This window comes from Leptopilina heterotoma, unplaced genomic scaffold (genome assembly GCF_015476425.1).
Source record: "Leptopilina heterotoma isolate Lh14 unplaced genomic scaffold, ASM1547642v1 Lhet_369, whole genome shotgun sequence".
Taxonomy (NCBI): domain Eukaryota; kingdom Metazoa; phylum Arthropoda; class Insecta; order Hymenoptera; family Figitidae; genus Leptopilina; species Leptopilina heterotoma.
In genome coordinates, this window is record NW_025111048.1 from 639,139 (window position 1) to 654,793 (window position 15,655).

General features: G+C 23.0%; 3 protein-coding genes across 3 annotated transcripts; 2 read left to right on the forward strand and 1 right to left on the reverse strand.

Moving 5' to 3' along the window:
* Positions 1-4,383: 4,383 nt before the first annotated feature.
* Positions 4,384-8,175, forward strand: LOC122505803 (glyceraldehyde-3-phosphate dehydrogenase 1). The gene is made up of 5 exons (XM_043617645.1): positions 4,384-4,519; positions 6,428-6,521; positions 6,656-6,895; positions 7,034-7,288; positions 7,378-8,175. Exons 2-5 carry the CDS (start codon positions 6,444-6,446, stop codon positions 7,810-7,812), a joined length of 1,008 nt encoding a protein of 335 aa, XP_043473580.1. The 5' UTR covers positions 4,384-4,519; positions 6,428-6,443; the 3' UTR covers positions 7,813-8,175.
* Positions 8,176-8,246: 71 nt separating this feature from the next.
* LOC122505804 (glyceraldehyde-3-phosphate dehydrogenase 2-like) lies at positions 8,247-9,676 on the forward strand. Its single transcript, XM_043617646.1, has 4 exons — positions 8,247-8,384; positions 8,470-8,709; positions 8,786-9,040; positions 9,119-9,676. Exons 1-4 carry the CDS (start codon positions 8,307-8,309, stop codon positions 9,548-9,550), a joined length of 1,005 nt encoding a protein of 334 aa, XP_043473581.1. The 5' UTR covers positions 8,247-8,306; the 3' UTR covers positions 9,551-9,676.
* Positions 9,677-10,106: 430 nt separating this feature from the next.
* LOC122505777 (D-3-phosphoglycerate dehydrogenase-like) lies at positions 10,107-15,518 on the reverse strand. Its single transcript, XM_043617597.1, has 6 exons — positions 15,362-15,518; positions 14,341-14,482; positions 11,161-11,312; positions 10,721-11,073; positions 10,417-10,635; positions 10,107-10,336 (listed from the first exon to the last, which is right to left on the reverse strand). Exons 1-6 carry the CDS (start codon positions 15,511-15,513, stop codon positions 10,206-10,208), a joined length of 1,149 nt encoding a protein of 382 aa, XP_043473532.1. The 5' UTR covers positions 15,514-15,518; the 3' UTR covers positions 10,107-10,205.
* Between the last annotated feature and the right edge of the window lie 137 nt (positions 15,519-15,655).

The following is a 15,655-nucleotide window of genomic DNA, read 5'->3' on the forward strand; positions in this document are numbered from 1 at the left end:
ATTGATATTACTGCAGGCATCACAGTGTTGGTTCACTTTTGTCCCCTTATTTCAATTTTATCACCTATTTCTCCTACTTTTCGTGATTTGTTCCCTTTTCCACCTTTCTCTAATCAAAAATAATAAACAAGTTTTTCTTTTTTTTGAAATCTTTTTCAAAGTGTAATTATAAAATCTAGATTCAAAGTTTTAGAATTCGGTGCATTCTAAAGAACATAAATTTTTGCAAAAATAAAATTATATTCTAGAATTTAAAGAAATTCTCGTCAAAAATTTCAATTCTCTTTATAAATAATAAAATTCTTCTTCAAAATTCAATTATTTTCAAACATTTTAATAAAATTCTTGGCAGAATTTCAATATTATTTGCAAAAATTGTTCTAAATTCAATGATTTTCAATATAGGTACTATTTTAATAATATTTTGCAAAAGAATTCAATTAAAAAAAAAAAAATGTTATTAAAATTCTACGCAGAAGTTTAATTATTTTCATAAATAATAAAAATTTTACAGGAATTCAATTATTTTTCGTACAATTTTAATCAAATACCTCGAAAAATGTAATTATTTCTAAAAATTTTATTAAAATTCGTCAAAAGAATTTAATTATTTAAAATTTTGTTGATAAAATTCTTTATGAGGATTCAATATTTAAGAAACATTAAATTATTCAATATTTAATAATTATTAATTTTTGTATTATTTAAATAATTAAATTCTCGTAGAATTTTCTAACAGCGTGAATTTTTAGAAATAATTGAATTTTGAAAAAGTTCCAAATTGAAATCTTATTGAAAATCTGAATTTTTCATATTTTTTACAAACAATTCTGTAGAATTAATTTTTTTCAAAAAATTTAATTGAAATTATTTATAGTTTTTATTTTCAAATAAATATATATTGTCAAATATATATGTAATTGAAGAATTTCTGAATGATCGATGAAATTTCGTAAAATTGAATTATTGTAAACAAATACATTTGAAAATTCTCAGAATTTTTTTTTTAAATTATTGTAAATAATTGATTTAAAGAAGAATTTTAGTTAAAAATTCTAGAAAATAATAATTAAATTGAAATGATAAAAATAATTTTGATAAAGTTACAATTATATTTTCATAATGTCAAAAAAAATGTTGTCCTATTTTATATAATAATTTTGTTAAAAAAATTGTGATTCATAAACAAAAATAAACCAAAATAAATAAATTTTCTATTTCTTAATCACAGTTGTTTAACAATTTTCTAATTTTGTTTAGAAGTAAAGAACAAAAAACTGCCTAATTTTAATTTGACAAAACAATTAATATTCAACAAAATTTTAGTCTTTTCTATTCGTCATTACAATTTTGAATTAATTATAAAATAAAAATAATTATAACATTAATTAATTAATTATTAGTTGATAATAATAAAATACATGTTTCGGTAATCTGTTCGCAGTTTGAAGTTAGTTGTTGTTTGCTTTTTGTTTCTTAACTTTTTTATAATTTTTCTTTTCAAATATTTTCAATTTTAAAATTAATGTATTGAATATCATCGAATTGTTGCAAAGAATTTTATCAAAAAATTTGATGATAATAGAATTCCTTCAAAGAATTTTATTATTCAGGAAAAGAACTGAATTCTCGAAAAAGAATTTTATTAATATTTTTAAAATTAAATTCTTTTGAAGAATTTCTTTGAATTTTTTATTAAACTAATGGAATTTCTTTAATAATATTAATTGAAAATTTTAAAAGCAATTGTATTTTATGAAGAATAATTTTATTAAAAGTAAATTGAAAATAATTGAATTCTTGCTAAGAATTTTACTATTTATAAAAATAGTTGAATTGTTTCGAAGAATTAATTAAAATTTTAGGATATAATTGAAATTTATGGAAATATTTAAAAATATTTGAATTCATCCGAGGAATTCAATTAAAATTATGTTTTAAAACTAATTGAATTTCTTCAAAAGATTTTACTATTTATAATAATAATTGAATTATTGCGAAAAATTTAACTATTTATAAAAATAATTAAAATGTTTCCAAGAATTTATTAAAATTTTAAGAAATAATTAAATTGTTATAAAGAATTTTATAGAAATATTTGAAAATAATGAAATTTTTTCGAGAAATTCAATTATAAAGATGTTTCGAAAATAATGGAATTTCTTTAAAGAATTTTATTAAAATTAAGTATATTTAAAATAATTGAATTCATCACAAGAATTTTATTATTTTTTGAAAATAATTGAATTCTTTCAATTTTTTTTTTTTTTTTTTTGACGAATATATTTAAAAATTGCATTGAAAGTAGAAATTTAATTTTTATATAGAATTTTTTAAAAATATTTTAAGAATAATTGAATTATTTTTAGAGAATTTTAAATTCTTGTTGAAATTGAATTTTATGGAAATTTTTGAAAATAATTAAATTCTTTCATGTAATTTAATTTAAATTTGATTAAAAATAATTTAATTCTTGCAAAGAATTTTTTGTATTACAAAAATATAGTTAAAATGTTTTGAAGAATTTATTAAAATTTTAGGAAATAATTGAAATTTATGGAAATATTTTAAAATATTTGAATTCATCAGAGGAATTCAATTAAACTTGTTTTGAAAATAATTGAATTCCTCCAAAGAATTTTACTTTTTAATTAAATTAATTGAATTCTCACGAAGAATTTTACTATTTATAAAAATAATTATTTCGAAGGATTTATTAAAATTTTAGAAAATATGAACTGTAGGTAATAATTAATTGTGTACTTAATAAATGAATTTTTTAAATTTTGATTATGAAATTATTTAAATATTTGCAAATAAAAAATTTTGTAATTTGCATAACAAGAATAAATTGAACTGAATTGAATTCTAAGAATTCAATTATTTACATAAATAATTCTTCGAAAGAATTCAATTATGTTGATAAATTACAAAATTTTTCTCGAAAATTCAATTATTTTAAGGCATTTTAATATAATTCTTTGCAAAATTTAATTATTTTCATAAATAACAATAATCATCACAAGAATTCAATTATTTTTAAAAATTAAAAAATTTTTTCTTGGAAATTCAATTATTTTAAAAAATTCTAATAAAATAGTTCACAAGAATTCAATTGAGGGCCTGGAAGGGATAACTGCCTGCAACGAATGGTTGAAAGGGACTATACGAGTCAGACAACAGTGAGCGTCTCTAGGCCTCTCACTGCTGTCTGACTGGTATAGTCCTTTTAAACCATGCGTTGCAGGCAGTTATCCGTTCCAGGCCCTCAATTATTTTCGTAAATAGTAAAATGCTTTTTAAGGAATTCAATTATTTTCAAAAAAAATTTAATAAAATATCACACAGACATTTAATTATTGTCAAAAATTTTATCAGATTTCTTTATAAAATTTAATTATTTTTAAAGACTTTTAGCAATTCAATGATTTTCAATATCTACTATTTTCATAAAATTTCCAATCAGAATTCAATTATTTAAACAAAATTTTTGTCAAAATCTTCGTAAGAATTCAATTCTTTTCAAAAACGAGTTTTTTTGTTATCAAGTTTAATTTTTCCATAACTTCTTTTTTACTACTTTTTTTTAGATTGAAAGCTTCTTTTTGATACTTTTTTTTAAAATTAATGATCGAGTGCGAAGTCTGATATGAGTGAAGTAACAAAATTAATATTAATATTAAAAAAAAAAAAAAAAAAAAAAAAAAAAAAAAAAAAAAAAAACGAATGGATATTGTTTTGTAGTAGAAAGTTGAATAATAGAAATCTCCTTCAGAAAATTGTGTCCCAGTAGTTAACTTGGTCAGGTATAGAAGAATCCACATTAACTGAAGGTATTGCTGACTGACTGCTGGATTGTAGACTTTCCTTTTTATGGATCATTCTCACTATTGAATTTTTTGAGAACTAAAAATTTATTTATCACTATTTGTTAACTTTAATTTAAATCTTGTAAAATTTACAATTAATTAATTAATTACAAGCTTACAATTATTATCGAAATTATTGTTATTAATTAAGTATTAACAATTAAATTTTTTAACTATAAATTAATATTAATAAATTAATAGTATTAATATTAATTAATAATTGCGTTTAAAAAAAGTACTATAAGAATAATAAAAATAATATAAATAATTATAATGATAATAATGATAATAATAATGATAATTATAATAATAATTTTATTAAGATACAAATAATAATTTAAAAACTATAATTATTGTAAACAATGTATTATTAATAAATTAAAAATAACACTATTTATTGTTATTCTTATTTATTTATTATATTTTCCATTTTTTTAACTTAAACTTTAGGTTTTTGATATAAAATTTTTCAAATAAACCGCTTGAACATGGTCAATATAATTTTTTGACACGTGAACTTCTTCTGAACCAATGAAGAAGAACACGTTCAGCGCATTCGCACTAATTTCACATCGGTTATATTAACGTTTCCTGCCCTTCAAATGACACTGTTCCTGTGATTATCATAGTGTGTGGTTCTGTACAACTCTGTAAGTAAAAAGGAACAATTTTCTTTACCTTAAATTCTTCAAAAATTTACCGAAAAAGTGTTTAGAAAAAAAAATTTTTTTTTCTTTAAATTTGATATTTTTTTTTAATCTTCAAGAAAAAATATTTCTCAATAACTGAAAATTATGAAATTTCTGTTAATAAAATGACTATCAATTTAGAATATCTATACGGGCGTGATTCGTTTTTCTTATTCTCTGAAGTATAACGTAATTTTTTCTTTAACTTGATTTATTAAATAACCGGTTGTTTATGACTCATCTCATGATAATTAAATTAGATTTCTTAAATTTTTTGAATCTGAAAAAAATATTTCTTTTTTTAAATCAAGAATATGACCCCCTGGACTGCGTTAAAATTATTTGTCAGTGTTACGTGCTCCTTATAAAAGTTTCCATTTTTGAATTATCGATTTTTAAATTCGTTCATAATAAACTATTTCCTTTCATAATATTAATAATGAATAATAATTTGTAAGAAAAAAAATTATTTTTAATTTAATATATATATCTTTTGGAAAAAAAAATTTCACTTAACTTCTTTGACGTAATGACGACATTTTCTATCATCTAGCAGACGATTTTAACCGTATTCGACCATGGAGTTTTTTTTATAACATATAAAAACTACCGGCAAAAGATTTCAACATTATAAATTTTATACAATAATAAATTAAGTAAAATTAAATATAAAAAGAAAAAATTTGTAAATTGTTTTATTTTTAGAGACCAATTATAATAATTATTGAAGGTCTTTAGGGAAAATTGAAAATGGTGGCCTGAAATATTTCTTCTCATATACCAATATAGAAATTATTTTTATTTTACTTTAGTAATTGCTTTTAATAAACAATTTTTTGTATAAAAATAATTTTTAAAAATAATCTTCTGTATGCAGTAATTTTTGTAAAATGTAGAAAAAAAATGTTTTCAGCTTATATAATAGTTGTTAGTAATTAGAAGCTGAAATAAATTGTTTATTAAAAATTTAATTTGTTTATGAAAATAAAAATTATTTAAATTTAATGATGTATTTTGAAAATTTTCTGTACTTCAGATGATGTAATTTTTCGCTTCGTTGAATTATTTGACACTTGTATATCTTAGGCTAATTATATCATAAAAAATAAAATTAGCACTAATATTAACAATATTAATAAACCGAAAAGAAATTTTTTTTAAGGAAGAATAGATCGATATTAAGGGCAACTAAATTTCAAGGTCAAAGTGAGGGAGGGATCTAACAACTGTAACCTTGAGTGACCTTTAAAATTAACGGAATTTTTGGACAAAACCAATTATATTTTTGATTTTATTTCTATAATTTTTTTAATATTATTTTTTTATTAATTAATTATTTTATTTATTAATTATAAATACTCGAACAGTTATTAATTTTTTTTTTTAATATTTATTATTATTATGAAACTTATAATGAAAATTTATAGTAAAACATTTTTTTTAATTTTTTAATTTTTAATTATTAAACATTTGTTTGTTTTTAATAATTAAATATATTTGTCAATTAGTAACAGTTAAACATTTTTGCGAGCATTTTTGTTTGTTAATAATTAAAATTGGAATTTAGAATTCTTAATGCAATTGTGACACAGAAGAAAGGTATCTAAAGAAGAAAAGTTGTATTTCAAATTTTAGGAATAATAATTCAAAGTGAATCAAGTCTGAATATATTGTCAATGTTTATTGCACTTGAAATAATTAATAAAAACTTATTTTAGTCTTGCGAAATAAGAAAGTTTTAATTATGGAAAAAATAACACGAACATAATGTTAATTTTGCTATTCATAAGTATATCATTTGTAAGAAACGTGTCACAATTATTTATTAATTATTATTTAAAGAAAATAAAAAATAAAATTTTATTACAGTTTTCCCAATAACAAAATGAGCAAAATCGGAATCAACGGATTCGGCCGTATTGGTCGTTTGGTGTTAAGAGCTTCCATTGAAAAAGGCGCACAGGTAATTATTATAATTTTTATGAAGCTAAATATTTATTCTTTATGTTTTCATTTTTTTCTTTGTTTCTATTTAGAAATTTTACTTTAATTTAATGAATTCATTAATTATTAATAAAAAAAAAATTCTCTTCACAGGTTGTTGCCGTCAATGATCCATTCATTACAGTTGACTATATGGTCTATCTTTTCAAGTACGATTCCACTCATGGCAAATTTAAGGGAGACATTAAACACGAGGACGGTTGTTTGGTTGTGAACGGTAATAAAATTAAGGTATTCAGTGAACGTGACCCAAAAACAATTCCCTGGGCATCAGCTGGTGCTGAATATGTAGTGGAATCCACTGGTGTCTTCACCACAATTGATAAAGCTTCGGTTAGTAAGAATGAATTTTTTTATTTTTTGCAGCAAATTGAAAAACAATTAATCTTTAGGCAAACTTTCACTTTTCAGAATTGAAGATTAATTTGAAATTACTAATAATTTTTCTTCGTCTATTTTGGATAATTTTAGGCTCATTTGGAAGGAGGAGCAAAGAAGGTGATCATCTCAGCTCCATCAGCCGATGCACCAATGTACGTTGTCGGTGTTAATCTTGATGCCTATGATCCAAGTGCTAAAGTCGTTTCTAACGCTTCATGCACAACCAATTGTTTGGCTCCTCTTGCCAAAGTGATTAACGATAATTTTGAAATTGTCGAGGGACTCATGACCACCGTTCACGCAACAACTGCCACCCAAAAGACCGTTGATGGACCATCTGGAAAGGTTCGTTGTTTTTTTTTTTTTTTGCTTCGAAAAAATATTTCTCTATTTCTTCTTTATTCTTTATCAATGATAAAATTAATTTCATTCAGTTGTGGCGCGATGGACGTGGTGCCGCACAAAACATCATTCCAGCCGCAACTGGCGCAGCAAAAGCCGTTGGCAAAGTAATTCCAGCTTTAAATGGAAAATTAACGGGAATGGCATTCCGTGTTCCAGTTGCTAATGTATCGGTTGTTGATTTGACCGTACGTCTTGCAAAACCAGCGACATATGATGAAATTAAGGCTAAAGTAAAGGAGGCAGCTGCCGTTGGTGGTCCACTTCATGGAATTCTTGGCTACACTGATGACGAAGTTGTTTCATCTGATTTTATTGGCGACACTCATTCCAGTATTTTTGACGCGAAAGCTGGAATTCCATTGAATAATCAATTTGTCAAACTTATTTCATGGTATGACAATGAATTTGGCTATTCCAGTCGTGTTATTGATCTCATCAAATTTATGCAAACCAAAGATCAATAAACAGTGTTTCTTTGATGAACTTTTTTTTTTGTCAAAATCAATAACAAAAGTTTGTTCTTTCAATTTTGAAAAAAACAATAAAATATTAGGTAATCTGCAAGGACGATTTAAAAATTCTTATCATCACGATAAAAATAATCTTTAAAATGTAAAATCTAGAATTTTTTGCTGTTTGAACCGATTAGTGATATAATCCTTGATGTATTTTTTCTGATTTGTCATGCTGTGAAATGTTCTGCGACAATTTCTTGTTTCTTCATTTTGTAATGTTTAATGTATCATTTATGTGTTGCCAGTAAGATTAAATCTTTTTTTTTTTCATTTGATCATTGACTTCAATAAACGTTAATTACAACGTCAAAATTGTCTTCTTTATACCTTCCTTAAGTTTTTATGCTAGACAAAAAATACCAACTTCACTTTATTAAATATTGTACGCTTAACCAAAAAAATACAACATTTCTTTCATTGCTAATTAAAATTATTCTTCAAAAATGTGCAATGTTGGTCTCAATGGTTTTGGTCGAATTAGTCGAATGGTTCTTAGAGCTTCGTTTGATAAAAATGTTAAAGTAACATTTCTTTTAAGTACTTTTCTAAATTTCTTTTTAAGTAATCAAATTCTGTATTGTTTTGATTAATTCTCTTTATTAACAGATAGTTGCAATTAATGATCCATTTGCAAATGTGGATTACATGGCCTATTTATTTAAATACGATTCTTCGCACAATAAATTTAATGGTGAAATTAAAACCGAAAATAATTGTCTTTTCATAAATGGTAATAAAATTCATATCTTTAAAGAGACAGAACCGAAAAATATTCCCTGGAAAAATGCTCAAGCGGAATATGTAATTGAATCATCAGGTGGATTTACTAGCATTAAAAAAGCTTCGGTAAATGATATATTCATTGTATATTTCCAAAATTTTTAAAACATTGTAGAAGAAATAATTTTGTTTACATTTATAGGATCATTTGACAGGAGGAGCGAGAAAGGTGATAATTTCAGCACCATCCGAAGATGCGCCAATGTTTGTTGTTGGCGTCAATCATAATTCCTATGATCCTAGCCTAAATATCGTTTCCAATGCTTCATGCACAACCAATTGTCTTGCTCCCCTAGCTAAAGTAATAGATGATAATTTTCAAATTGCCGAAGGACTGATGACAACTATTCACGCAGTTACTTCGACACAAAAAACTGTAGACACACTCTCGGGCAAAGTATACTTTATCCCTAAATTATTGTTTCTTCAAAACTATATTTTTTTATATGGATATATTAATTTGAAGAAATTTTAGGACTGGCGATCAGGACGCGGTGCTTTGCAAAATATAATTCCAGCCTCAACTGGAGCGGCAAAAGCTGTGGGAAAAATAATTCCATCATTAAATGGAAAATTGACGGGAATGGCATTTCGTGTTCCAGTGGCAAATATTTCGGTGATTGACTTAACGGTGCGACTCTGCAAGGCAACAAATCTTGATGAGATTAAAAATAAAATTATGGAATCAACATGTGCCGGAAGTCCGCTTCATGGAATTCTCAGTTACACTAATGAGGATGTTGTTTCATCTGATTTTATGACCAGCTCCTATTCCAGTGTTTTTGATGCCAAAGCCAGTATTGCATTGAATGAAAAATTCGTCAAACTTGTAGCCTGGTATGATAACGAGTATGGTTACTCGGTACGAATGCTTGATCTCATAAAATTTATGCAAAGCAAAAATTAATTTAACAATAAAAATAAATACATTTACTTACTACGGTTTTTAACAGTACCTAGTTCTAAAATTTTAATTTCTTCTATACCGAAAATATTCAATAATAATACCAAAAGAAAAAAGAAAATTTATAGACCTGGCTAAAAATTTCTGAATATTTTTATTTGAAAGTATGACTATTGCATATTACTCATACCAAATTTTACTAAAATTCATCAATTAGAAATTTAGAACGGTAGGAAAAAATTTTTCAATAATGTAATGCATAAAAATTGTTTAAACAATAACTCTTAAGAAAATTAAAATTTTGCAAAATCCACTTTGAAGTCATATTTTGGTAGAAAAATAATATAAAATTATTGATATGCAATATAAAAATATCTCTATCGAAAAATTAGTTGCACGCTTCAAAAATTTTGAGCCATGTCTACAGCAGCATCTGCGGAAGAATTATTATATGGTCCATGAATTGATAATTAATGCTTCTGTTAAATCTTCCATTAGTTCTGAGAGAGTTAAAACTATGAGATCATTCAAAAGTATAAATAATACAACAATCAACAAGAAATTTTTCTAATGTTCTATATTTCTTTTACATGAAAAATGGACCTTAATTAGAAAATACATATAGACTAGGAGCATATAAAAAAATGTAAAACAAAAATTAGGCAGATTTTAGAACCTGTGGATTCACAACACCAGTGACACTGTATTCCTTCGATTTTTCCGATAATGCTAAAAATTGTTCAGCTACTTCAAGAGCAACTCTTTGTTGTGCCTCTGCTGTACTCGCACCTAGAATAAAAAAATATTTTTTATTAATTTTAAAAATTAATCCATAAAAAAAAGAAGAATCTTTTATATTATTTAATTACCAAGATGAGGAGTGGCAACAACTTTTGGATGTTTAATAAGTTCCAAAGTAATTGGATTCTTTGGTGGCTCCTCAATATAAACATCTAAAGCAGCTCCTCCGCAATGACCACTTTTTATTGAATTTAATAAATCTTCCTCATTAATTATTCCACCTCTTGCAACATTAATTACATAAACGCCTTGCTTACATTTTGCCAATGTTGTCGCGTTAACTAAATCTGAAATTAAATAAAATTTTTGTTCCCAAAGGCTCATAAAGTTTTTAATAAAAAAAAAAAAAAATGTAAACTTTTTAAAATTTACTTTTTGTTTGAGGAATAAGAGGCGTATGTACAGTGATATAATCAGCTACAGGCCAGATTTCATCTAATTCAGCCTTTTGAATTTTTAATTCCTCAGCATCTTGATCCTTAAGTAATGGATCGAAGGCAATAATTTTCATTCCAAATGATTTCATACGAATTGCTACCTCACGACCAATACGACCCATTCCAACAACACCAAGAGTTTTTCCATACAATTCAAAACCGGAATATAATTTACGATCCCATCGCCCTTCCTTTAAGGATTGACTTGCTTGAACGACATTTCGTGCCAATGATGATATTAATGCACATGTCAATTCACAAGCACTGATACTATTAGCAGCTGGTGTACTGTTAAAAGAAGAAATTTTCTTATTTGAAGAAACAAAAATTTACAAAAGAAACAAAAATGTTTAGTAAAGAAAAATGTATTTATACTTTAAAACAATAACTCCATTTTTCGTTGCGGCTGGAACATCAATATTATCAACTCCCGTTCCGGCTCTACCAACAACTTTTAAATTTGATACAGCATCTAGAACATCGGCCGTAACTTTTGTCTCTGATCTTACAATCAAAGCTTGATGATTCTAAAAGTAAATGAAAATTCAACTTAATAATTTTACTGCTAATGTATATGAGGAGAAATTTCTCAAGTGTAACGCAATCTCAAGAGGTTGTCGGAACAGTAGATTTTTGACAGTTTCTATTATACAACAGCTTGAAACAAATTTTTTGATCTCTATATTTCCGAAAGGCTTTTTTTCACTCTTTTCAATAGTGTAGGAATTTTTTGAATTAATTCAAAATTGAACCCCTTGATGCAAGAACCAGACGTAGCCCATTTAATTTCTATGGTCTATGTCTGGTTCTTGCATCAAGGGGTTCAATTAGACCCTTTTTTTAAAAATCAAAAATAATTTTGACCTTTTTTTAAAAGAACCGTTTTTTCCAGTCTTAAAATAAATCTTAAAACGTATAATTAATAAACGAAGTAATTAACTTAATTATTAAATACAATTTAAATCAAATAATTAATATCTTGAAAACGAAAAAAAAGTCTTATTTCATTTCAATTTTTAAAAGAATATGAATTCTATATTTTAAAGCTAAAAAAATAAAAAAGGGTCCATTTCCGAAAAACTTTTTATTTTTCAAAAAAAGGGTCAAATTTTAGAATTTTTTCAAAAATTTTTTTCCACATTTAAAAGAACAGAAAAAAAATCTACCGAAAGCATATAGGATAAAATTTTTTCACATTATTATGTAATAGATATGATTTTTTGAAAAATCTACTGATCAAACTGAATTAAAATTTTCAAACCCCCCACCCACCCCTTCGTACATTTTCAAAAAAATTTCCACAATTGCAGGCCTCGCACTCATCTACTAATTATTTTCACAAATTTTACTTAATTCTATGATTTTTAATATCTACTATTTAAAAAAATAATTTCCCAAAAAAATTGAATTAAGTATAAAAAAAATGTTTATACAATTCTTAGCAAACATTCAATTATTTTCATAAATAATGAAATTTTTAAGAATTCAATTATTTAAAATAGAATTTTCCCAATATTATTAAAAAAAAAATTAAATTATTTAAATAGATTTTTAGAAAATTCATCCCAAGAATTCAATTACTTTTATAAATATAATAAAAATATTTTCATGAATTCAATTATTTTTAAAAATTTTAATAATAATTGTTGCGAGAATTTAATTACTTTTATAAATATTAAAATTGATCGCAGTTTTATTTAAAAAACATTTCTTTAGAAAGATTTTTTTGAAATTCTTCTCAAGAATTTAATTATTTTAAAAACTTTATTGAAGTTCGGTGACAAAAATTCATTTATTTTCATAAATAATAAAAATATTTTCATCAATTCAAGTATTTTCATAAATAATAAAAATATTTTCATCAATTCAATTATTTTTAAAAATTTTAATAAAATTATTCTCAGGAATTCAATTATTTTTTTAAATTTTAATAATAATCGTATCAAGAATTCAATTACTTTTATAAATATTAAAACTGATCGCAGTTTTATTTAAAAAAACAATTTTCATAAAGTTTAAAAAAATCATTTCTTTAAAAAGATTTTTTTTAAATTCTTCTCAAGAATTTAATTATTTTCAAAACTTTATTTAAGTTCGGTAACAAAAAATTAAATAATTTTCATAAATAATAAAACTCATCGCAGGATTTCAATTATTTTTAAAAATTTTAATAAAATTCTTCTCAGGAATTCATTTATTTTTTAAAATTTTAATAATAATCGTTTTAAGAATTAAATTATATTTTTAAAAATATTAAAACTGATTGCAATTTTATTTAAAAAACAATTTTCATAAAATGTTTTATTGAAAAAAATCATTTCTTTAAAAAGATTTTTTTGAAATTCTTCTCAAGAATTCAATTATTTTAAAAACTTTATTGAAGTTCGGTGACGATAATTCAATATAATTTTCATAAATAATAAAACTCATCACAGGATTTCAATTATTTTTAAAAATTTTAATAAAATTCTTCTCAGGAATTCATTTATTTTTTAAAATTTTAATAATAATCGTTTTAAGAATTAAATTATATTTTTAAAAATATTAAAACTGATTGCAATTTTATTTAAAAAACAATTTTCATAAAATGTTTTATTGAAAAAAATCATTTCTTTAAAAAGATTTTTTTGAAATTCTTCTCAAGAATTCAATTATTTTAAAAACTTTATTGAAGTTCGGTGACGAAAATTCAATATAATTTTCATAAATAATAAAACTCATCGTAGGATTTTAATTATTTTTAATATAATTTTTAATTAATTTCCCTAAAAACGCAATTATTCTTAAAAATTTGATTAAAATTTTTCGATGAAACTCAATTATTAAAAAAAAATTTGATATAATTTGTTTCTTAAAGTGTAATAATTATTTTCGATTAATTTTTAATTACATTTCTTGAATGAATTTAATTATTATCAAAAATTGTATTGCAATTCTTCGTAAAAATTTAATTATTGGAAAAAATGTTAATAAAGTTTTTTATAAAAATTCAAATTCAGAAAATATTCAATTATTCAATAAATTATTTAATTTTTCGATGGATACTTTTTTACCACTTTTTTTTTTGTCTTTAAGCTAAGTTTCGCTACTTTTTTAAAATTAAAAGTTTTTAATAAATTATCTTAATACTTTTTTATCATTTACTCTTTATCAGAAAATTAATAAATTATAATTATTAAAAATTTTTTCATTATTAAAATAAATAATTTATGAATAAAAAAAACAATAAACAATTTAATTAATTAAAAATATTAAATAATTCAATTTTCTAGGAAAACATTATTCCAAAAAAAGTTTTTAAAGGTATTTTTTATAATTTTAATTTTTAATTTTTAAAGTTGGTCACTAATAGTTGAACTAAAGTTTTGATTAGATTGCTGATTAGTAACCTGATATCAAATTTTTAAATTTCAAAATGGTGGATCCAATATGGCGTCGAAAAAAAATTTAAGTATCAAATGGATTCGCTTGGAAGATTTTGCAAATTTATCTGATATGTGAAAAATTAGGTAAATAAAGAGAAAATCGCTAAAAATATTTTTACAAATAAATTACCTGTAATTCTTTAATTAATTCGTCCTTTGGTAATTTATATTTTGCAGTCACTTGAATTCCATGACTAGTTAAAAGTTTAATACATGATTCGTCCACAGGATCACTTACGAGGACACTTTTTATTTCTACAGACATGATGATCCTACAAGAAATATTAAATTTATTTATATATGAAATAAAAGAATTTTTTTTTACTTCAAAAAATGTAAAATTCGATTAAATTATTTTTTGATAAAAGAATTTAAATAATAAATATTTGTTTTAAAGATTAATTTTATCATTTATCTACAATCTTATCATAATCATGTAATTTTTATCAATTTTTTTTTTATTCTTTCGGCGAAAATCTTTTAGGAGCCCTAGATATAATTTTTGAATCAAATTATATAGTAAATATATTTTTTTGTATAAATATTTTTAGGAAAAAAAAATTGAAAATTAGTAGACAAAAAATTTTTTTTTTGCAAATTGATTAATAGTTAATTATTTTTGCACTGTTCGGTCTACAATGTTAACTTTTCGAAATTTAAATAAATAAATAAAAAAAACTATTTTAAATTATAAATATTTTGGGAACTTTGAAAATGTTTAGCAACAAATTTAAAACATTTTTCTTTTATTTTAAATATCTTATTCATTAAAATTATAAAAAGCTTTGATTTATTCACTACACTTTGACCTTGAATTAAATTAAATGAATGTGGAAAAATATTCTTGATGTTTAGTATGCTTTGTGGAAAAAGAAAATTTTAATTTATTTTAAAAATATTTTACAAATCCAATAAAATATTTTTTTTGTACATTAATAAAATAATTTAAATTCAGAATTTAAATTTTACTGAAAATTTTAATTTTAATATAATTTTTAAATTTTTGTTTCTTTTTAATCTTTCATTTACTTTGTATTAAAATTTCTACATTTAATTTAAATTACTAAATACTTCTTAACATTTAAATGAATAAATATTATCGCAATATATTTAAAATATAAATAAAGTTTTTAGAATTCTTCAAAAATCACCTTAAAAATCCGGTAGAATATTGAAATTTATTTTTCTTATTTAAAAACGTCAGGATTCTCTCCAATTCGAATTTAGTTTCCAGATAGACTGAAGTTTCAGGTTTCAATTTGTTAAAGTTCTCTAAAGTCCCCTCTACTCTCAGCCACGTCATAACCGGCGATTGGTGTGGAATGTTGTCTGGAGAAATGTTTCAAAGCCGACCAGGCTCAGTGGCTGGAAATAAAATTCTAAAACGAATTTAATTTATAAACTTCTATATTAAATATATTCTCCATTTTTTTAATTTTAACTAA